General features: G+C 36.2%; 3 protein-coding genes across 4 annotated transcripts; all 3 read left to right on the plus strand.

Moving 5' to 3' along the window:
- The first annotated feature begins 4834 nt into the window (after nucleotides 1–4834).
- Nucleotides 4835–9572, plus strand: LOC133867211 (uncharacterized). 2 transcript variants are annotated; one of them, XM_062303924.1, is made up of 5 exons: nucleotides 4835–4992; nucleotides 5867–5928; nucleotides 6023–8209; nucleotides 8309–8411; nucleotides 8759–9572. In XM_062303924.1, exons 1-5 carry the CDS (start codon nucleotides 4884–4886, stop codon nucleotides 9385–9387), a joined length of 3090 nt encoding a protein of 1029 aa, XP_062159908.1. In that variant the 5' UTR covers nucleotides 4835–4883; the 3' UTR covers nucleotides 9388–9572. The 2 variants fall into 2 exon arrangements, with proteins under 2 accessions (XP_062159908.1, XP_062159909.1); XM_062303925.1 differs by having other exon boundaries at nucleotides 8762–9572.
- A 6475-nt stretch (nucleotides 9573–16047) lies between these two features.
- On the plus strand, nucleotides 16048–19119 carry LOC133866695 (glucan endo-1,3-beta-D-glucosidase). The gene is made up of 4 exons (XM_062303312.1): nucleotides 16048–16399; nucleotides 16774–17762; nucleotides 18264–18582; nucleotides 18829–19119. The coding sequence occupies exons 1-4, from the start codon at nucleotides 16333–16335 to the stop codon at nucleotides 18864–18866; spliced, it is 1413 nt and encodes a 470-aa protein (XP_062159296.1). The 5' UTR covers nucleotides 16048–16332; the 3' UTR covers nucleotides 18867–19119.
- Nucleotides 19120–19871: 752 nt separating this feature from the next.
- On the plus strand, nucleotides 19872–23712 carry LOC133866590 (protein LIKE COV 1-like). Its single transcript, XM_062303159.1, has 7 exons — nucleotides 19872–20226; nucleotides 20623–20675; nucleotides 22115–22224; nucleotides 22512–22679; nucleotides 22765–22989; nucleotides 23075–23197; nucleotides 23332–23712. Exons 1-6 carry the CDS (start codon nucleotides 20083–20085, stop codon nucleotides 23179–23181), a joined length of 807 nt encoding a protein of 268 aa, XP_062159143.1. The 5' UTR covers nucleotides 19872–20082; the 3' UTR covers nucleotides 23182–23197; nucleotides 23332–23712.
- The last annotated feature ends 63 nt before the right edge of the window (nucleotides 23713–23775 follow it).

Consider the following 23775-nt stretch of genomic DNA (forward strand, 5'->3'; position numbering starts at 1 on the left):
CTCAGAACAACCCAAAACAGACAAGAGATATATTATTTCTTACAGTGATGCCGTGATGCCGTGAGGAATGTGATGCCGTGTCGCCGTGAGCAGGAGATGGGTTCTGAAGGTGAAGAAAAATGGAGCGGCGGCAGTGAGGCGTGAGCAGGAGACGGGTTTTGAAGGTGAAGAGAAATGGAGCGGCAGGCCGGTGGCAGTGAGGCTTGAGCAGGAGATGAGTTTTGAAGCTTTTGAAGTTTTGATACTTGATTCTTGATTTGGATGATCTGATAGCTTAGGGCAACAATGAATCAACAGAGAATGACCAAATGGTCCTCCCCCTCTTCCTATGCATGTAGTTTTAGGATAAAAGGGCAAGGAGGTAATTTTTCATTTTTTAATTAAATAACCTACCCGAAGCCGGGTACCCGGGTATATCCGGGATTTTTTGAAATGGATACCCGGCTCCGGCTCCGGGTACCCCGAGTACCCGGATCCGGGTATCCGGGTTCCAACCGGATTTCCCAGATTCCCGGTTTCCCGGAGCCGGGTAATGCCCGGAGCCGGTTTCCTGGCCGGATATATCCGGTCCGAATTTACACCCCTAGATTTGATATTCAATTATGATGAATTAGTTGACTATCTATTTTCATATTTTTGAGATTTTGCTGTAAATATAGGATTAGGATCTCAAATGATATTTTTTATACCATCTATCAATATGCTTATGAAAACAGAAGAAGTTTAGCACGTCATAAATATCAGGATGTCATTTGCTTTATCTCATGTAACCCTATTTATACATAATCATGTGATATCTACTTGGCCAAAACTTTGCTAGAAATCTATAGCAGATATCTATTGGAGGCAGAATCCGTAAGATAAAGGGTGAAAAATGAGAGAGAGAGAGAGAGAGAGAGAGAGAGAGATTTACCACTTGTTCTGGAATAAAAAGAGATAGGCTGAAATCCGGAGCTCTAGCAGAATCATAAGTGCTTATTAGGCCTATACAAACATGGTGGTTATAACCGCTCTATAACCGCTAACTGTGTAAGCACTTTTGAAGGTGGTTATAAATGGGTTTTGGTTATTTTCCTCCTTTACACACGTGGGTATGCTGAAAATTGAGGTTTTGATGGTGGACTCGGGTGTAAAGAAAGCTTTGGCTGAGTCTGATTTCTGCTCCATTGGTTTCTTGTTATGGGTGCGTGTGTGCATGTTGGCAATATGTCCTTTGTGGGTTTTGGTTGTGGAGTGGTATTTGAGGGGTTACTTAGCTTTTTTTTTTTTTTTTTTTTTTGTGTGGGATGGAAGGGGTTACTTAGATTTGAGTCGCCTTTAACGCTTGCTTTGAGACATTGTTTTATTCTCTTTAATGATGTTATGATGTGGATTGTGCTTGGTTTTTGATTTCTTGTACAATGAATTGAAGTGACCTATTTATAGATTAATGAAGTAAGAAAATAAGGAAAATACCGTAATTACAGCATAAGAAAAATTTTGGGACACGAATGCAACTCCGGAATGCTTACTTTTGTTTCGTCTGAAATTAATTCTGTAATTTTATTCTTCTGTGTTTTTTTACCCGATTTTTGTAATTAGAAACGAATCTAACATCGCACTATATATCTCTCAATGTTTTTGATTTGTAACTGAAAAAGCCGGCCCAAAATTAAAACCTTCACAAAACCGACCTAAAACCCACATAAAAAAGAGATTTTCAAACTGTCGGTTATAGGTTTAATAACTGCTAACCGCCTAAGCAGAATGGTTGTGGTTGTTAAATTCAATAACCGCCTTAAGCGGTTTTGGTTAGCGATTATAGCTAATAACTGCTAACCTTAACTTATTCAACCAACCAAAAAAAAAAAAACTAGAGATTTTATCCATCTACCAATCTATCTAGACAGCAATGTGTTGTAAAATAATATTAATTGGTTGAAGGCAAAGAGGCATCAAGCAAAGACCTTAACCAAGATGCGTGACGTGCTTGATCAAAGCAATTTGGCTAACGCCCTTGAAGACTTGGTTGGGCTTTTCTTCCTTTGGTGGCAGCATGCAACACAGGCAGTACCTTGATGAAGCTCTAAAAGAGGTATAAAACCAACGGCGTCTTCTTTTTCTTCCCGCAGCTTCTCTGCTTCTTTCCGTCAAACATCCACGCCTCACTTATGCAGATACCGCAAAACCCAAATCCACTTCAATTCTTCCTTTCCTTCGCACCGATTCAACTACAACCAGCACATCCCAAACCTTCATCGACCCAAACTTCGGAAACCAATCAACCTTTCTCCATACTCATCTTTGCATCTTTCCCTTGATATTGAACCAAGCCCCAACACACTGTTTGTGGGCAGCAGCCAAATCATCCTTAGAAGAAGGCATGTCTCACATGAAGCAGAAAGAAAACAAAAAATGTAGTCCTTACTCTCACCTTCGTTGACGAGTATTCAACTTCTTTCTTTACATGCAATCAAACCACCTTCTGCTTAAACCCTTTAATTGAAAGAATTTAAGGAGAAGCTCTCTTTGGTTAACTTACCAAGAGTAGAGTAGTTCATTCGTACTCATAACCAAAAGGTGCGGAGCGGAGAGTTGCATAAAAGACAAATTACAAGAGGCAGCAAAACACAAAAGGGAAGCCCAGGAACTTTGATTGAGTGAATTGAGTTTTATACTAGTATAATTCGTTTAATAATAGAATATATTTTCGTATTCACCAACTGTTTGTTTTTGAGCTGAATTTAACAGAGTCGAATCCGAACAAGCTCATTAATAACTTTTGATCATTTATGATCCTAATTTGGTCAATACCCAAAGTCTTGTTGTGATTATTCACGTTGACAAAACAATCCCAATAAAGAGTCACTACAACCGTCATATCAATTCCAAAATATTTTATCAAATTCATTTTAAATCGCAAGTAATGTTATAAGGAAGACTTTTTGTTTTTTAGTCATTTCAAATGTCACGTGGCTTTAAAATTATCATTAGATCAAAATCTAATAATGATAATCTTAAATTCAATGATAATTTTTAAGTCATTTAAGGCTTGTTTGATAAGTAGTTATGTTTTGGAATAATTATTTGAATGGTAGTAAAAAGTGATTGATCTGATTTAAAATTTGAGAATATTTTATAGAAAAGTGAATAAGTTTTGTTTTGTAGTTAATTTTTTTATTTAAATAATAATAAAAAATTATTGATATGATATAAAAAGTGTAAAAAAAGTTAGTAATGTTTTTTTAAAAGTAATCATTTTTTTTTTGAGAAGTGAAAAGAAATAGAGGGAGAGTTAGAATGATTTGACAAACAACCTCTTAACATTTGAGAAGACCAAAAAAAAAAAAAAAAAAAACTACCTTAAGCTAAACCAGTAAACTTTTTTATGTTCATATAGTTTCAAGCATTTTTATATTACAGGCTTTACAGCTAACCTAATGTCTTTCAACCCTTTAATCATGTACTTCAACCAACAGTAATTTCACTATTACAACCAACCTTATTTAATGTCTTTCAACCCTTCCATCATGTACTTGTATTAACCGTAGTTGTTTTTTTTTTACTTTTATTTTAAATAATTTCTTTTTTATGGCACAAGACAGAGTTAATTAACATATCTCAATAAAAGTTATACAAATAACATATCTTAATAAAAATGACGCCACGTAGGATAAGATATACGAAAAATATAAAAAAATCATTTCGCAAAGCAATATTTTATACTTTAATTACTTGCATTGTTAATATACACCTCTAACAGAAGTTTCTATTCTCTTATTTATTTTATTTAAATATTATTTTTCATTATTTCTTTCCAACCACACTTTGTGTACATGTCAATTAAACCTTCACCCACAAACACATCCGAAGAAAAAGTCAACATCAAAACAATTGTGGAAAAGAAACTTATATTTCAGATGTGTATACATTAAACTCAAGGAGTCACCCCTCCTCCACTTTCTCTCATTTTTTTTAAATTCTTTATTTTTTAAATAATAAGGTAACTCTTAATTACTTCTGTAAAAGTTGAGTATCTTTTTTGTCAAAGTCTTCTTACAACAATGGAAGTATACATATTTATAAAAAGTATTTTATGTTTTGATTTGTTTATTAATGTTTTAATATTTTTTTTAAAAAAATAATATATATATATATATATATATATATACCCAACACAAATAAGATACTGCCACATGTATAGCGATGTCTCATAGATTAGATGTAGACAGTAAAGTTCCTAGGATTTGGACAAATTGATTCATTCACGCAAAGAAACTGTCTCTCTCCACCTTATATGATGCCTTTTTTTTTTTTTTTATTGACAGGAAAAGTCGAAAAGACACTCCACCGACTCAAAATAGTAGATTCCAAATTAAATTGCCAACTTGGATCATAAACGTCTCCTCCACTCTCCAGCATACCAAACTTCATCCTGCGATCCAGGCATCCATGCACCCACTCCTCCACTCTCCTTGAATCATCATGAAATATGCTGTGCTGCACAAAATGTGATGGCTCCTTTCAGGAAATATAGAAAAGAATAAGAAGAAAAGCTGCTTATTATCAAACAAGCTTGGAATAGAAGCCCCCCTTGAGACCTCTTCCATTGCTTGGATTAGAATAAAAGCTATGACAACATGACAGAGAGAGAGAGAGAGAGAGAGAGAGAGAGAGAGCTAACTTTCACGTCAATCTTTGGGGATAGATTTTCAAAACTCTATTAGATAGCTTGGGACAGGACTTCCACCCCCCACCCAACTCTGAAAGAATCCCTCCAGCTACAAAAAGAATCACAACATTCCTCCTCTCTCTTGCCTGTAAAATAAATATCCCCCCATGCACAATATAAACAAATTCTGCCATTTTTGTTGCCGATTGGGGAATTCTTCTGCAAGCACAACATGGCGAAAAGATCAGATTTTGCGCAGAAGCTCTTGGATGATCTCCGCTCACGAAAGGAACGGATAGCCGCGTCTCAAAGCTCAAACCGTTCAAACTCAATGGCTGTAGGTAGGTACCCAAGCATTAGCATTGGATATATATATCAATTAAATCAAGGCAAATTTAGGCATTTATATTGTTCTACATAAGCAAAGAGCATGAAACGATGTTAATATCACAGAAAGAACTTTCTAGAGTGTCTGTCGTATGTAATAGCACTATCAAGTTACTTCCCTTGTTTCCTAGAGAACTTAGGAAATGGGCCATGAATGATTATTTTACTTCCAGATGATCTAATAAAAAATAAAAATAAAAATTTAAGATAAGAATTTAAGTATACAGACCAATCATCTATTTGCAGGGATGGAACCACGGGCCGGGCCCAGTTTTGAAATTTTCTCTTGATATATATGTATGGGCCTAAAAATTAGATTTAACCTCTTGTTCATGCTTTGGCCGTTCGATGAGAAATCTTGTTTCGGTCCCGGATCTATCCGGTATCATTAAGTTAACCATGTACACAAATGCATCAATCTTCAGTGAGTGGAGTGTTTCAATTACAAGGGGTTTCTGATAGAACTGTGTGCAAATGTGACACACACTGACATCACTGACTGTCTTGCTAACTAGGACATTGATGGGAGTTTACTCTGTCTGCCCTTTTTTTTCTTCTGTGGGGAAGGTTGGGGGGGGCAACAAAGCAGGTATTTCAACTCACTGAATTCAAGATGGTGGGAAAAGGCCATGATTGTTTATTCAATGTCCCCAGCTCACTTACAATAAGATGGAAACTTCTCCAACTCATTGTATAACCAGAACAATAAATAAACATATAAAATGAGGAAACTATATAAAATGCTGATTAGAGTTCAGACATTGTGTGGCTAATTAGGACTGATAAACATTGTTATATACTGTATTGCTCTGTCTTTTGTATGTACAGATGCTTATACTTACTCCAAGCAAACTCATAAAGGATCCAGAAGCATAAAAGCACATGAAACTGTAAGTTACAATACCTTACTTCAGGGCAATCTGTTTGTAATAGTTTAATCAGATGGCGGGAACTTCCTTTAATCAATTGTTTGATTTTCTGCAGAATGGTTCCAGAACTACAAACATGCACAACAGGTCTACTGGAAGCAATAGATCATCCATCATTGAAGAAGGTTCAAAACAGATTGTTCCTTATGGCAGAGGTCGGAGCTCAGAACAAATAGGAGATCTGTCCATGGCTCTGGCTTTTGCCATTGAAAATGGAGGAATACTACGAAGAACAGATTCCTCTGGCAATAACTCAGTATTGGGTTTCCTAAACCAAATTGGTAGGAGGTCCGTGGAATTCGTCAAGATGGAGAGAAGCAGTGCAGGTAGGCAGAGGTCTTCAACTACTGGCTTCCCCAATCTCTCTCACCTCCACCTTAAAGAAATATCAAAAGGGGCAGAAAAGCTAAACCAGATTCTAAGAGCCTGCTCTAATGGCCTTAACTTTGATAGATATTCAATAGAAATTGGGAAGGAACTGTTAAAAGGAGCCGTGGATTTGGAAGAGTCTCTCCGGATGCTTGTAAACTTGCAAGAAGCTTCAGAGTACATGGTAACCCCACAGAGGAAAAATCGGATCATATTGCTGGAGGAGGATGAAGACAACGAAGACAACACTGTCAGAGTAGCCGAGCAGAAGCAACTTGCCCGGCCAAGATTCTCCTTTGACAAATCCTCAAGCAATTTTCATAACTTACTGACTTATCCTAATGAAGCTACTAACTACAACCATGGAAATCAAGCACTAGTTACTTCAAAATCTGTTTCTCACATTGCTGCATTCTCAGAACAGAAGAATCGCTCAAGTTCATCTGGATCCAAAGCAGAAAAGGGGAGGATTTCAAATGTTATTGCAAAACTAATGGGGCTGGATGAAATTCCACAACACTTGGATTCAAAGAAAACCAGACAGAAAGATTCGACACAAAAGCAAAAAATAGAAGGGGTGCCCTTACAGCGTACGACACAGGGAAGTACCAAGAATGCTGTGCTGAAAACTAAAGACAGCAATGATCTTGAACCCTCCAAAAGACAAAAAGTGATAGAAGCTAAAAGGAATCATGTTATTCATAATGGGAAACTACCCCAGAAAGATTTGGAAGGAATTCAACCAGGGACAAGCTCGGAGAAGGCCTTCATAAAAAATGAAAAGCAGCAAAGCAGCATGCCCCAGTCAAATCAGAATAATGGAAGTCGAAAGAACATTCAGGAAAAAGAGAGGAGACAGGATGATATAAAGCACAGAGAACAGAAGAGCACAGGAATGGGCATCACCAAGGAACCAATTTCAAGGGAACAGCGGCAGCAGATGGAAGCACAGGTATATAAAAGATCAGAAGCTGCAGTGATGCTGCAAGGAAAAACAGGGTACAAAGAAAGCATGCTTCAAACAGAAAAGAGATATACAAGCAAGCTTCTGCCAAACAACAATCAACAAAGGTATGAGAACGGTCTTGGATTAAAACAACCATATGTTTTCCAGAAACCTGAGCAACAAGAAGAAAAGAATCAAGGAGAAGAGAGGGAGCAGCAGAGTGCAAAGCAAAAGTTGCTGGCGAGTAAACAAAGAGGAAGTGAAATAAATTTGCAAAAGAAGCATCAACATATGAGCCAAGCCACACACATTAAGAAAAGTTCTAAAGAAGCTATTCGTGCAAATCAATCAGAAGGGTTTCCAAATGGCAGACACCATGAAGATCTGGTCACTGAGGAAAGCTCTACAGACTTCAACTTCCACATGAAATCTTTAATGAATAGGAATTTAGAACAAAATTATTCTCCAAGAGAACCAGAGTCTGAACCAGGGGTAGGAAAAGCTCGCATTCCACCCGTTATGGAGGAGAAACAACCTCTTTACATACCAGCCACGCAGAAGGCAAAAAACACGAAAGCTCATAAAAGTGAGACCCCTCGAAAGATTGATGAAGTAGCAACCAAAAGAAATGGAACACTCCACAATTTTGCAAGGCCACTAAAGCATCAGAGCTCCATTTTGCAAGAAGCGAAGCCAAGAAGGAATGACAAACTCAGTGGTTACAAAGGATCAGCAGAACAAGTAAGAGCCAGCAGGTCTAAAGAAGCAGAATCACATATCATCAAATCCAACAAATCAGCATCAAGTATCCAACAATTGAATGTGATGCAACTAACGAGAGAAGCTGAACAGGCTTCCCATTTGTACAGTCCTCCAGGATCTGGATATCAAAGCCTAAAAGAACCAATTCTACCTTCAAATGCCAGCGTAAGTGTTATTAAGATCTTAAAGCTTCATTGTCTACAAAATTTGTTACCTTTGCAATTCAATAGGAAGCTCACATAAGTTTCATTGAGTGTTGTGCAGAGTCAAAGCATGGTCCCAACAATCAGTGGAGATCAGCAAGATCAAGTACCTGTTTTTGGTGGAGATGAACTCGAGAGAAAATTCACATCAAAAGCACTTCGTGGTAAGTACAACCCCCTTTTTTTTTTTCTTTTTTTTTTCCTTTTTGATAACCGGGGTATTTGGAGCTTCGCTCCAAGTAGATTCTTCGGACACCGTGTAAAGTGCCCCCTCCACACTAGTCGGGTAAAGTTCGGATTTTCAATCCAAGTATCCAACTTACATAAATAGACATTGTAACTTTCCTTTTCCACCAAAAAGCAGAGAAGAGAATTAGCAGAAAGTTTCAATACAGTTAGGAATCCTTATTCAGTCAACAATAATGACATCACAGATACATATAAACCATGCCAACATATATGTGAACAAATGATGAATTTTGAATTTAAAGTTCAATATTTTTATATGTAGCAGGAACCCTTGAAGAGAGCACAGACATCTCTTACCCCTCACAACCGGAACACCAGAAAATTCTCCAATCAGGAATGCAAGAGCCACCATTGACAGTGAGTGAAAACTGCCTGCAGCAGATACTGATAACAAGTGAAGTATTCCTCAACACCGCAGAGGCACTCTTCAAGCTAAACATTCCGTTCGACATTCTTAATGCCGGCGGCAGCTATGACTGTACTCGAGACGAAGAAAGCAGGCTCATATTAGACTGCGGCTACGAGGTGATGAAACGAAAAGGTAGAAGGCAAGAGCTCATCGTTCATCCCTGCGTGAAGATATCAACCGGTTCCATAAAGTTAAGGTCCTTGGAAAACTTGATCAAGCAGCTACACAAAGACTTCGACACGTTGAAATTCTACGGTAGAAATGGGAATCCAGCGTGTGATGTTGAAGATTACCTGCCGGAAATGCTGGAGATCGATGTCCACAACAGGGACTCCGACGTGAATTGCATGTGGGATTTGGGTTGGAACGATATCATGTTTGCATTGCTTGAAAAGGACGATGTTGTCAGGGACGTGGAAAAGCATGTGTTTCATGGACTCATGGACGAGATCACCAGGGACCTTTTGCATGTCTACGTTTGATCGAAAAGCAATTTCGGTTTTGTCTTTTGGTTTTCTAATTATAACGGAATTTCATGTCGCTTGCGTTGTTTTGTAAACGACGAATTACAATGTAATATTGCTCACTTGCAGGCTTGCAATTCATAAGGTCAATTATATGTAATTCTCAATTCAAAATTTCAAAACAATGTACGAAATTTCATTCATGTTCTTGAGAAGTACTCCAATCTCCCGTTTGGAGATGGGATTAATTCCAATATTTACTTTCTTTTGTATATAAACTCTAAACTAATTCCCCGTTATAAGAAAAGATAAGAAAGTGGTTCAATTATTCTAGCCATTTCGGGCTAGTAAACAAAGAGATCTTATTGGAGTATTACAATTTTTGTTACAATATCATACACCTTCGTTACTAACTAAATAAATAAATATAATTGTGACATATGTAGTAGTGTCACATAAACAGTCACATCAATTTATAATTTCACGTGGTATTTACCTTATTAGTCACTAAATAACTAAATTTGATTGTAGTTGGTGTGACACTGTCACATGAAATAACACGTTAGTTCGTAAAGAATTGTAATAAAAATTGAGGCTGAGCATTTTTCAAAAATAAAACCTCCACTAAACTGGCACAATATTCTATATTTTTCAATCCTTCTATGTGAATATTTTTTAAAAAATATAAATAAAAGAAAATATATTTTCTTATCATTTTCTTATGAGAAATGCTACATGTACTTAAACTTTTACAAAATAAACCTTACAAATTGATGTGGAGTTTATTTATTGGAGATAGTCGAAACAATTAATAAAAAAAAAAAACTGTGAGTACTAATAAATATAATGTCACATCAGAGACAACTTTTTAATAAAAATCAATTTTTTTATTATAAAATGGTGATAAGAGGAGGATGAGGGGAGGATGTGTAGAAGGGCTCGTGTTAAAGATGCTTTAGCAACTTTTCAAAGGCAACATGCATAACAAGGTGGTGAGGTACTGAGGACAATAATCATCTCCCCTCACTTTCTTTTAGCTCCATTGATTGTATAGAAAATGTGAACAATGAAAAAATAATACTTGGCCTGCTCCCAATCAGGACGCTACCAAAAATAAATAAATAAATAAAAATCTGATTTATGCTTTTATCCTTTAATTTTATAAACTATATAACTTTGAAGTTCGATTTATGTTTTTTTTTTTTTTTTAAACAAATAGCATGTACTATCATATATTATTGAAAAAAGTCTTAGGGAGGACAAAAACAAGAGGTTCAAGACCCCCAACAACCTAAGCCCGATAAATCTGACTTCAAACAGCAATCTAAACAATACATAATAATTACAGAGACAATAATGAGTTACTCTTTACATTTAAACACAATTAACAAATAAAAGATGACAGATCTAACACCTAAGCTAACAAATAGTTCATAAACTTTTAAGCATAACAGATGCAGACTGCGAACAGACAAGAAAAGACAACATAAAACACCCTAAGCTATGTTTAGTTATTGTTGGGGTCGAAATATATATAAGTGTGAGTGCTTAAATTCTATATCAAATAATAGTAGAGTCAATATAACGTAATTTAGACTCAATCTATAAATTTAAGTTTTCAGTTCAAGACCATGTTTAAATACTTCTATATCAAATGTTGAGGATAAGGATACCCAACTCAACTTTTTTCTATTTAATTTTTTATTTTTTTGAAATCATGTTTGCCTCCAATTCATTTTCTTTTCAACCCAACTCAAACTTTTTTCCAAACAAATTAAACATTTTTTTTAAAGAAAAGAAAAAAAAAAAGATCAATCCCAAATTTTATTTTTTCAGTTTTTTTTTTTTAAATAGATTTATTTTCAATATATTCAATTTAATTCATCTTCCCAACTCAACTCTTCTCTTTTATTTTCTATTTTTTTTAAAACAATTATCACCCAAACATCATTTCAAACATTGTGCCTCTATTTTTTGTTTTTTGGGTATCCATAATTTTGAAAAAAATTTAAAAGAATACAAAACAAAACAAAACCAAAAAATCGCACACACAAACATCCCTATCCTATCTTCCCAGCAATTAATATAAAAAATATATTTCCCCTTCCCCTTTATTGCTTAGAATATATTAATATACATATATAACAATGGCAAACCTTAACAAATCAGGCTAGGCCATTATCAAAATGACTTGACCTATCATTTTTGCTATGGCCTCTTCCCATAAAAAATATTGATTTTGTCCTACTTGAACTTTTTAATTTATCAAACTCCATGGGAGTAAGCTTTATTATTAGAGTTGTCATTTTTTTTATTTTTTTTTTAATTTTTATATATATATATAGCCGGGTTGTCACTTTTTTAGTTATCTAGCTTTTGTTTAGAAATTATCATGATCAAAAGCAAAATCAACCTTTAGAATAAAAAAGTGGTAGGAAGACAAACGTATTTTACACACACCCAACCAAAAAAAAAAAAAAAAAATGAATTAAAAAAATGAAAAATGTTAGATTTGCAACACCAATACAACAATTGCACAACAACCCCTCACATAAGGGTGGATCCCCCAGTGCCCACCCTTATGTGATGGGTTGTTGTGCAGTTGTTATATTGGTGTAGTACAAGAATCAAATCCCTAAAAAAATAGAACAAAAGAAAACATGTTGTGAATGTCAAGAGGTTCTACAGGCATTTAGTAGAGCACTTTTAATACCATAATTTTTAAAATATTTATTAAATAATTAAATTTATAATTTTTTATTAGTTTAAACTTTTCAAATAAATGATAATTTAGTATATATACAATTTATTATTTATTTTCAAATAAAATAATCAATGAATTGCCGAGTCCGCCACGTAAGAAAGTGTTAAAATATTACCGAATATTACCGCCTTGATTTTCTATTGCGAGTTGCTTCCAGCTTGACAATTAAAATGAGTGACATTTCAAAAGGAGTGACACCAGCTGCAACACGTTGTCGGAGAGATCTCCCTATGCCTTTTACTTTAAAATGCACCTTTGGTCCAAAAGGGCAAAGGCATTCACATATCTTTGCTTCGTGTTGTAAACTTCCTCAAGTTCAATTAAATAATATATAAAAAAGGTTAAAAAAATTAAAAAGAGAACTGCTACAATAAAATGTTGGAGTTGATTTAAGCATGAGTGGGTATATGTTATACCAAAAAGTGGTATATGATTGAAAAGGGGTTCTGGTTATTCATATTCCACAAGTGAATATAGTATTGATTAGGTTGCTTTCTTTTATTCTTCTTCTTCTTCTTTTTTTATTTTTATGTAATAATATTATGGAAAGAGTTTTCCTCCAAACTAGGTTAAAGTAATGCAATAAAAAAAAAATGTGTGTTTTTCACATGCTAAATGACGCATGACAATTTTATAGACTCAATTGAAGAAATTTCCTTTAACCAATACTGCATTTGTTTCGGCGTAAAATGATTTTCTAGAAAATGGTTTCGGCATTTTACGGTGTTTGGTAGGGGCGAAAATAATGGTCAACAAAAATCGTTTTCAGTTTGACCGTAAAACTTCTTTAATTTTCGGAAAACGATTTACGATTTTTTAAACCGTAAATCGTTTTCCGAAATTAAATTCTTCGTTCTTACACGCACGTTTGATATCCGATTGTCAGAATTTAGCAATTGTCGATCGTCGGAATCCAACCGGCGCCGAAGTCCAACAACATCCGGTCGCCGGTATCCTGTTGGCGTTGGAATCCGACCACCGACGCCGGATTCCGGCCGAAATATTGCCGGATTTCGGCCGTCTCTTGCCGGATCTGGCCACTGATCGGGCCGGATCCAGAAGATTCCGGCCATTTAGGCCGGATCCGGTCAAAATTTATCGCCGAAATCCTGCAACGGCGACCGGACGTTGCCGGATTCCGGCAGCATTTGCCAAACTTTGATTTTTGCATTTTGTAATTTTTTTCGTGCGAGCCAAACACCGAAAAATATTTTCGAGAAAATTATTTTTCTGAAAATGATTTCATCGAAATTATTTTACGACGGAAATCATTTAACGTCAAAACAAATGGAGCATAAGTTTCGAGAAAAACTCTATCCAGTATTGATTATATTATTATAAACATTTTTATATAAAGTACAAGTGTTAATTCAAATTTCGAACCATACTCAACCCTAAATCAATTACTATGAATTACAATCCAAATTAGGGGTATGCAGATTAACCGATTACCGCCTACCGAATCGAAATTGACCGCCTACCGACTTAACCGACAAAATTCGGTTCGGTAGTCGGAAGAGAATCTTTTAACCGAAAATTGGTCGGTTCGGTAGGCGGTCGGTTAACCGACTTACCGAACCGAACCGAAAATTAACCGATCGATTAACCGATCCTTGAATTGAGATTTGAGAATTCACTGAATTGGATTTTTCATTTTTATGTAATTATGTTATGTTTTCCAATGTCCACTGCCACTGGACCACTTTTCCATTTTGTTTTTTTGTTTTTATGTATCATTGTTTTTTTTTTTTTTTTAAAAAAAAATGTATATATGTAAAAAGGACTCAAAGTATAAGAAAATAATTTTGATTTTCATTTGAAATTTTGAATGGGCCAGTAGGGCCATTGGCATTGGCTTGTAGTTGTGGAGTTGTAGACCTTGTGGTGGACTAGTGGCAAAAAGGCCTTAAAATTATTTTGACTTTTTGAGTCTTTTTGACCCATTAAAAAATGAGGCCCAAAATAAAAAATGAGGCCCAAAACCGATTAACCGACCGCCTTACCCAACTGTTAACCGATGCCTTAACCGACCGCCCTAACCGCCTAAACTGAAACCTTCGAAAATTTTCCTTGTCGGTTAAATGTCGGTGAATTAACCGACTTAACCGACCAAGTCGGTTAACCGAACCGACTTTGCCGATTTAACTGACTTTTGAACTGCTGCACACCCCTAATCCAAATACCCATGTTTTGACACTGAAATTTTCCTAACATGAATACAAAACTTAATAAGATTAGAGAACCAAGTACATACTGATTTATAGTTTAGTTATTATATGCCATTTGACGGTCTCTATTTACATTTGGCATATGGTATAATTATATCATATAATTAAGAATCATATGACATGACGGAAAAAATCAATTTTTAATTTTTTTTATAAATACTAATCTAATGATTGATCTTCAATATCATATCTTTAAATTGATATATAATTAAGAATATGATGAATGCAAGATAGCTTTAATGGATATAGGATGTAATTTCCATATCAGTTGATGGAAATCGGTTTAGATATAGTAATAACAATAATCTTAAAGACAGTAAATTATTATTATTAATGATTGGGCTTCTGTTAAAGGATTACTTCCATTTCAAAACATTCTTGATCAGGCATCTATATATGCTTGGAGTACTACTAGTCGTTCAGTAGTGAAATTTGAAAAGCTTGAAGTTGTCTGAAAGCTTGCTTTTCGTTATACTATATATATATATTTCAAAGGTTGCTTGTGCACGAATTATACCATCCTTCTTAAAGTTTGCAAACCTTTGTGGGTTCCTCCTTAAAGTAACATGTATTCTCCAATTATATGCAGCGTGGTTTAATTGAAAACGCTTTCTTTACTTTTAATGTTGCTCAAAAACTCTTCTGTATGTTGGAAACGTTGTCACGTGTTCTAGAAAGAGCGTCTTGCTCTTTCTTAGCACACAAGTAAAAACCACTTTTTAGCTTTGCCTTTTTGCCTTATTGAGTTGTTTATTTCTTAGCACATAAGTAAAAATGATTAAGGAAATTATGTAATTAAAGAATAAATGTCAGATTGATAGATTAAATTTGAGAAAAATCTCCTTAATTATCCATTTCAAAGAAAAATTTGTTCTTAAAAAGTAAGAACCAGATTTTCTTTCTAATAATGGTATCTTGCAATTTTGTAAAACTCATGAGTTGAGAAGAAATTCCTCCGATCTAATTTGGAGAAACTTTTTTTTTTTTTTTTTTGCTACTCTTTTAACAAAAAAGAAAAGAAAAGAAAAAAAACGCTACTTTAAACATACCACATCAACTGATATGAAATGGTAACATGAAAAATCATTTAAAATAAGTTACGGGTGAAACGAAGCCCCAAGACTCAAAATGTTTTTCAATTTTTTTTAAAAAAATACCTCTAATTTTTTTTTTTAAAATCATATTTTTACTTTCCTAATTTTTATTATTATTATTTTTAATTTCGTCCCCCTAATTTCACCATTGATTACGCTAACTAGACTTTCTTTCTGAACCAGACAGAAATTCCTTATAAACCGGTTTGTGTGAAAAAAATTCATATTACTCACATATAAGATTGACATATGTTCTTTCATATGTGAGAATCACATATTATTTTAATAGCATGTGAAAAGTACATATTTTTTTAATAACGTTAATAAAAAAATATGCATTTCAATTGTAAATATGTGAATCATATTAAATTTTCTACCGACAGAAATTTCTATCCATAACCTATCTTGTAAAACTAACGGGTTGCCACTAATAGAATCCGACAAACCGTATACACCGGATCCGAATCACATGCTGAAAAGCCCATATTCCCATCTGAAAGGGGCATTCCAACGGTCGCAATTCATGGGCATTCACGTCATTTGGGCAACGGTCTGAGGGACTACCTCTGAGATAAAAAGCGACTTTCAGCTCGTGTCGCTGCATGAAACAAATTTCTGAATGTTCAGAGCATCAGAAACGCCACTTCGACTTCGTACCCTTCCAAAGCCACGCGTCCAACTCACGCAGGAACTTTCAGCTCGCACTTACTCCATCTTGATGCGCTGAAGTGCGTACGCTTTACAAAAGTTCTCGCACCTCCGAAACCTCCTTTTACGATCTTGCCCTTGGCCTTTTCGCGTCTCCATCTATATCCTGCCGCTACCTTCAACCTCCCGAATACTCTGAGAGTTGCTAAACCGAGAGTCCTCTTCACCTATGGCGGTGCTTCGTAACGTTGGTGTTCTCGTCTTTCTTGCCCTTTTCCATGCTGTACACGTCGCCAGTAAGTCTATAATTTATCTTCAGTTTTAATGTCTTTGTCTGAATTCTTGGTTTTCTTGGAGGACAAAAAAGGAGACCAGCTGATTCATAGTCTTCTGATAAATCACCTGCTGATGCTGTGCTACTTAAGTAGTCAATTCTTCAATTTAAGCTTTTTTAACGTAACGGCTTCTTTGAACATTGACCATGCCAGACCAAAGGAGAAAAACAAAGAATTGTAACGCTCTGTTTGGTAGCTAAGAAATCGCAGGAAAGAAAGAAAATGAAAAAGAGAAAGAAAGTATAATATTGACAACAATCAAACCCATTTCTGTTTCTCTCTTCTTCTTTTTTTCCGTTTTTTTTTGCCATAACGGTGTAATCTTCTTTGTGCAGACTCGCAATCATTCATCGGCGTGAACTATGGGCAAGTCGCCGACAACCTCCCGCCACCTTCAGCCACCGCGAAGCTTCTCCAATCCACCTCAATACAAAAGGTCCGACTGTACGGATCCGACCCTGCCATAATCAAAGCACTGGCGAACACCGGGATCGGAATCGTCATCGGCGCTTCCAACGGCGACATCTCGACCCTAGCCTCCGACCCGAACTTCGCCAGGAACTGGATCAACTCCAACGTGATCCCCTTCTACCCAGCGAGCAAGATCATCCTCATCACCGTCGGCAACGAGGTCATGACCTTCGGCGATCGGGGCCTCATGGAGCAGCTCCTGCCGGCGATGCAGAACCTGCAGAACGCCCTCAACGGCGCGTCGTTGGGCGGGAAGATCAAGGTCTCGACGGTTCACTCCATGGCGGTGCTCAAGCGATCGGAGCCTCCGTCTTCCGGAAGCTTCGACCCGAGTGTAAGCGACCTGCTGAAGGGGCTCTTGGCCTTCAACAAAGCCACCGGGTCGCCTTTCACGATCAATCCGTACCCGTACTTCGCATACCGGGGCGACCCGCGGCCGGAAACCTTGGCCTTTTGTCTTTTCCAGCCGAATTCGGGGCGGTTCGACCCAAACACGAAGATCAAGTACACAAATATGTTCGATGCTCAGGTCGACGCGGTTCGGTCGGCGTTGAACTCTATGGGCTTCAAGGACGTCGAGATTGTGGTGGCGGAGACTGGTTGGCCGTACAAAGGAGACGGTAACGAGGTGGGTGCCAGCGTTGAAAATGCTAAGGCTTATAACGGTAACTTGATTGCCCACCTAAGGTCCAAGGTGGGGACCCCATTGATGCGGGGGACGTCGGTGGATACGTATCTGTTTGCGCTGTACGATGAGGACCTGAAACCTGGGCCTGCTTCTGAGCGAGCTTTCGGCCTCTTCAAGCCTGATCTAACCATGACCTATGATGTTGGGCTCTCCAAGAGTAGCCAGGTGAGAGAATGCGATGCATTAATTCTTAATTGTCATAGAAAACATTGTGGATTGAATTTTCAGTGATATGTTATTCGGATGCCTAGTAATTTTGACCGTTTATATATATATGTCTGAGTAGAAAGATGGGTTGGTGAGTTCAACACTTGAACGCATTCGTTTCTAACCATTTGGACAACAAAATTATGAAAATTTCTGTCCAACATTTTTACTCCCGGACGAGGATGCCTTGAAATTAGGCTTCCGAATTTTGGGCCATGCATTCTAGGCTGCCGGAAGTATGTGGCTCTGCAGCCCTCGATCTCTTTTGCCATGAAATTTGGGAGTATAATCGCCTAAATTTGGGCCGACTAATTTGAGGACTCCCAATCTGAACCAGTTTTCTCTTCAAAAACATTCTAACATTTTTGTGTTTTTGAAATCTTTACTTTTGTTGCTCTACTAGGCGGCAGTAGTTTTTGTCGTTATAAGCTTTATTAACATGAATTCTTTTGCTTGAAGACTCCATCGGCATCTACGCCAAAAACTCCAGTTACTCCATCACCAACTCCAGTTACTCCTTCACCAAAGCCGAAGAAAGCAGCGTGGTGCGTGCCAAAGGGAGGAGTATCAGATGCCCAATTGCAGACAAACTTGGATTATGCTTGTGGACAGATCGGGATGGATTGTGGTCCAATCCAACCAGGCGGGGCTTGCTTTGAACCTAACACGATCGCATCTCATGCTGCTTATGCCATGAATCTCCTCTACCAAACTGCCGGTCGGAATCCATGGAACTGTGATTTCTCACAGACGGCCACACTCTCATCCAACAACCCCAGTAAGTTCCCCAACACCAAACCTTCTTCCATACCCATGTTAGTTTTCTTGCCTGTGTCAACATTAGGACAATTAATTGAGAACACAACTTTCAGCTATTCTATGGGGGATCAGTTACTCTAGTTTGGTTTGAGCTTGATATTTATTTGCCCATGTCAAAACAAAAAGATAAACGGATTTTTCTTGGTTTGAGCTTGATTTTACTTAATTTTACGAGCCTTATGATTAATATATATCTTCTTTGCAGGCTATAACAACTGCGTTTACCCCGGTGAGAGTACCTGAGAAGTGGACTAGTTTCTACGTTATCAAACGAATAAAGGATTCTCACTTGAAATGAAGAGGGAATTTGTACGAGTCAGCAGGAATTCGAAATCTCTCTCTAATGCTTGTGAAGAAATGTTTATATATATGAATTAGGAAACGCTCTCTAAGTGTAAATGTTTAATAGTGCTTGTAGTTGGTAATAGACTTGTATTTCTTTGAATTCTTCTTTGTGAATCGGAGATTTTACTATATAATATAGGTCTTTTATAAATTGACGTCCACGTTATATTTAAGGTCAGTATGAATTTACAATTTTAAAAATTGTGATTTTAAAAAACGATTTTGAAATGTGCGATTTAAAAAATTAATTTTTAAAAATGTTAAGCGTTTGACAAAATTAGAGTTTAGCTTTTAAAATTTTGCATTTTCAAAAAAATACTCTCTTACAATTTAAAAAAATAAATTTTCTCCATTTTTAAATCGTAAATTTTTAAAAATTCAGTTCTCAAACGATTTAAGTTCTATGATTTGATTTAAAATTGCACTTATTATCTATGAATTTACAATTTTAAATGCACCCTTATTTGTTTTAGCTATTAAACGCAGATTGTTACGTAACAGTTTTAAGTGATGAGTAATGCTACAACTTTTTTTTTTTTTTTTTTAACATATATAAGTGTTTAAAAAGGACAGAAATTTTTCTACAAATTGATTTGTAAAAAATTTTTAACAATTCACATATAAGAGTAGCACGTAAGATGTGAGAAGTATATATTTTTTTATTAATATTATTAAAAAAATATGTAAAAAGTATATGATATTAAAATAATACGTCTTATATGTGTGTTGTAAAATAATTCATACAAATCAATTTATATGAAATTTCTTTACGTGTAAAAATTGTAAATCTGACAATTACTTTTTTGCCATGTAATTATCCTTTCATTATCTTTCTCACTCAGGTGATGTTATTTGAGCGTGACAAATAATTGTTGTCACGTCTTTTCTTTTACTGCTACGTCGTCTGATGATGATTATGACTAAATTTAGTAATTTTAGTCCCCGGAAATAAAATCCTCAACAAGCTTCTTTTCTGATTGGCTAAATTCATGAGTTTCCGTTGAGAGCTTCCGAGTATCCCGACCCAACGTGATCACACAGTTCCACATACGCGCGCGCGGGAGAGAGAAGGCTAAAAGCCCAGAAAACGAATCTGATAAGAGAAAGAAAGAAAATGGCGACGACGACTAGAGATAGGGAGAGAGATCTGGAGCTCCTGATCCCCGTAGCGGGAATTACCGAAAACGGAGGTTCCAAATCTTCGTCCCCTTCGTCCTCTCCCGCGGCTGCCTCTTCGCATCATCACTCCGGCAGAGAGGTCTCGTTTCAATCTCTCTTTTATTAGCTTCTGTCATGTTCTAAAATGTAAGAGATTTATGAAATAAAAAACTAGTAATTCCTCTGCAATTTCAGCTCTTTTGTCTCAATTTTTTTCATTATGGATCTGCTGAATGAAACAGGTACATGTATACGGTGACGGTTTGATTAAAGAATAAGCGTGATTTTTATTAGAGTTTTGGGCCTTTTGGATAATTGTTCGTGTCGAATTTACATTTGATCAACAATATCTGACAATCGTTACGACAACCCAATGATGTTATATGTAATATGTGAGATTCCATCATACGTGAAACTCCAATATATGGAGCAAGCGCCATTGCTGACGACTCCTCGACAATTATATAAACAAACTATTGTTTGTTTTGCTGTGTAGGCATTTTCTAAAGTCATCCGCAGCTGGGCCTCGAAGAAGTTTATGACCGGATGGTAAGCTCCTTATGTTAATTATTTTGGATGATCTTTCTTGGTTTGGGGGTTTGGCCTTTTGGGGCATTTGGTATTTGGAAGAGTTTTTTGGTAGCACCATTGTATTGGTCCACAAGTTTTAATAATACTTCCACCGTTATAACAAATAAAAGAGTAATGCTATTTAGTAATTGTTATACAACTGCCATACATACAATTTGATATTGTAAAATTAAAAAAAATAAAAAAATCAAAAGCTTATTTTTACTGTCACGTCATTCCAGTTGTATGACAGTAGTATAACAATTTTCAAAATAACATTACTCCAAATAAAAATGGTGGTACCACTTTGTCAAACTCCTAAACCAATATGGCACTTCTGCCAATGAATGGTTATTGACACGACACACACCTCCACCATAAGCTAGTAGATCTGCACTTTCCTGTTAAGGAAAGAACAAGTATAAGAGTGTGATTGGTCCCATGATTTCACAAGTCAAAATGCGTTTTTAAATAAAATTGGAGAACGTGTCCCGTTTGAGTGCGTTTAGAAAAACGGAAATTCATGTTTTCAAACAGTAGGTAAAAGGTGCGTTTTTAAAATCGCAATGACAACACTCTTTTACAAATTTTTAAAAAAAATCATGTTTTGAAATTGCTAGTTTTTCAAACTGCTCATTTGAAACCGCTAAACCAAATGGACACTAAGAAACCCATCTTTGTTGTTCTTGGCATACTTTAGACCTGTTGCAAACCAAAGGGATTTTAACCAAAAACGAAATGTGTTTTTGTCACCATGAATCCATGATCATGGAATCATTGCTTTCTTAATACTTAAGTTTGGAGGTCATTGTTTAATTGCTATGAAATTGTCTAAAATGAGCTTGAACATGAAGCATTAATCTATATACTATATAGATTTAAATGAACTCTGCAAGAAGACCAAAAAGGTATTTTGTAGTAGTACTATTAGAGAGATAATCCAGTTGATTCATTCTTTTTTCAAGGTACCAAAAAGTCATTCACGTATTAACACCACGTATACCAAAAGGGTTCTAATAACCTCTAACCTCAGTACCGTTATTTGAGATGAGTTGACCAATTGAATTAGTAATTGCAAGTACCTGCAGTTATGTAGAACTGTTCCACTGCAACTTGCATGAAATTTCTTAAAGACACATTTGCTATAAGATTTTATATATATATATATATATATATAAGTAATTGACTCAAGGGGAGAGGGAAAGAGAGATTCGAACTAGTTAGCTCCGCTTCATGAGGCGTGATCCCTAACCAATTGAACATTTGTTATAAGATGATAATCATTGGTTGATTAGATTAATGTTTGTGTAGTTACTTGCCCTATCATATCCTACTGACATAAATAAACAATGAAGTATGTAACCGTTCGTTGAGAATCTTTTGGATATGTTCCATGAAAAATCTTATACTGTTTGCAGCGTCATTCTTCTTCCGATGGCCATTACATTCTACATCACTTGGGGTTTCATTCATTTCGTGGATGGTTTCTTCTCCCCGATCTTTAATCATCTTGGGATCAATATTTTTGGTAAGTATATTTCCTTTTTCTGTGTTTTAGCAACTTTCTGAGGGTTGGGACGTTTTGAACTTTTTATGGTTATAACTGGTTAAGATCAATTTGATTGGGTTCAGCTACATCTGAGGAAGGCAAATATAATTCAATCTTTACCTCTATATTTTCACTTGCTACATACAAAATAGGAAACATCTTATTACAGGGAGTGCTTACTTAACCAAGTCGATTGAGCTGAACATTTCATGCCATGTGCTATTATTTTAGTTTTCAAACATGTGCATAATTTGGATAACCTGCAGGTCTTGGATTCGTGACCTCCATCACTTTCATATTCTTAGTTGGTATTTTCATGTCATCGTGGTTGGGTGCTTCTGTTCTTACTCTTGGGGAATGGTTCATCAAGAAAATGCCACTTGTAAGCTACATCTATGCTGCCTCTAAGCAAATAAGTGCTGCAATATCGCCTGGTAAACATATCAATATGTATTTACGCCCTTGGCATTTGGGTTTTGAAACTCATATATACTCACTCATCTGGGCATTACCTTACAGATCAGAGCTCTAATGCCTTCAAAGAAGTAGCTATCATAAGGCACCCTCGCGTTGGAGAATATGCGTTTGGATTTATCACGTCTACAGTTGTTCTTCAGAGAAGCCAGGGTGATGAAGAACTCTGCTGCGTTTATGTGCCCACCAACCACCTTTATCTAGGAGATATTTTTCTCATTAATAGCAAGGACATAATAAGGCCCAGTCTGTCGGTTCGAGAAGGAATTGGTATGATTTTAAACATTGAAATTGACCCTTTTTTTCTGATATGAATCTTCAACTGAAACGGGTTTGGTTGTCATGGGAAGTGCAGAAATTGTTATCTCCGGCGGCATGTCAGTACCTCAAATACTGACTACAGCTGATGCCCGGGCCAGTCCAGCAGCAAGGATTGGCGACTATGGAGCAGTGAAAGTATAACGGTGGACTATGAATGGTGGGAATACATTTCAATGTTCATATTCCTTTTTCTTCCTCTTTTTTTTTTTTTTTTTTTTTTTTTTTTTTTTTTTTTTTGAGCAATCAGAATTATGAAAGACTAATTGATGAGAACTCGATCGAACACGACAGCGCTAGTGATCAAACAAGTGTTTCTGAGAAAGTGTCGAGGCTTGAAAGTTGCTAGACACTTGTGCAGAAAAGGTGATGGCAGTTCATGCATTGAGGTGACCAGTGGAGAAATCCAAAGTGAGGTGAAGAATCAAGAACCTCTAGGATGACACAAATACAGGCGCAACTATGGCGGTTCTTTTTCTAATTGTTTATAGTGGGAATTCTCTCGATTCAAATCGTCTCCTTCTGTTTTCTTTATGAAAGAGATAGTGTACTTAGATTGAACTAATTTTGGCTAGATTAGATTTTTAAAATCTAAAACTTGACCATATGTAACACGAAACAGCAGGGAAAAGTGAAATACATGCCACATATTAATGAACATGTTTTTATCTTTGACATGTGAATTGTAGCAACACAAGTTACACCATCGCAGAAAGTGTTTCTCCGAACAGCTTACTT

This window comes from Alnus glutinosa, chromosome 4 (genome assembly GCF_958979055.1).
Source record: "Alnus glutinosa chromosome 4, dhAlnGlut1.1, whole genome shotgun sequence".
Lineage (NCBI taxonomy): Eukaryota > Viridiplantae > Streptophyta > Magnoliopsida > Fagales > Betulaceae > Alnus > Alnus glutinosa.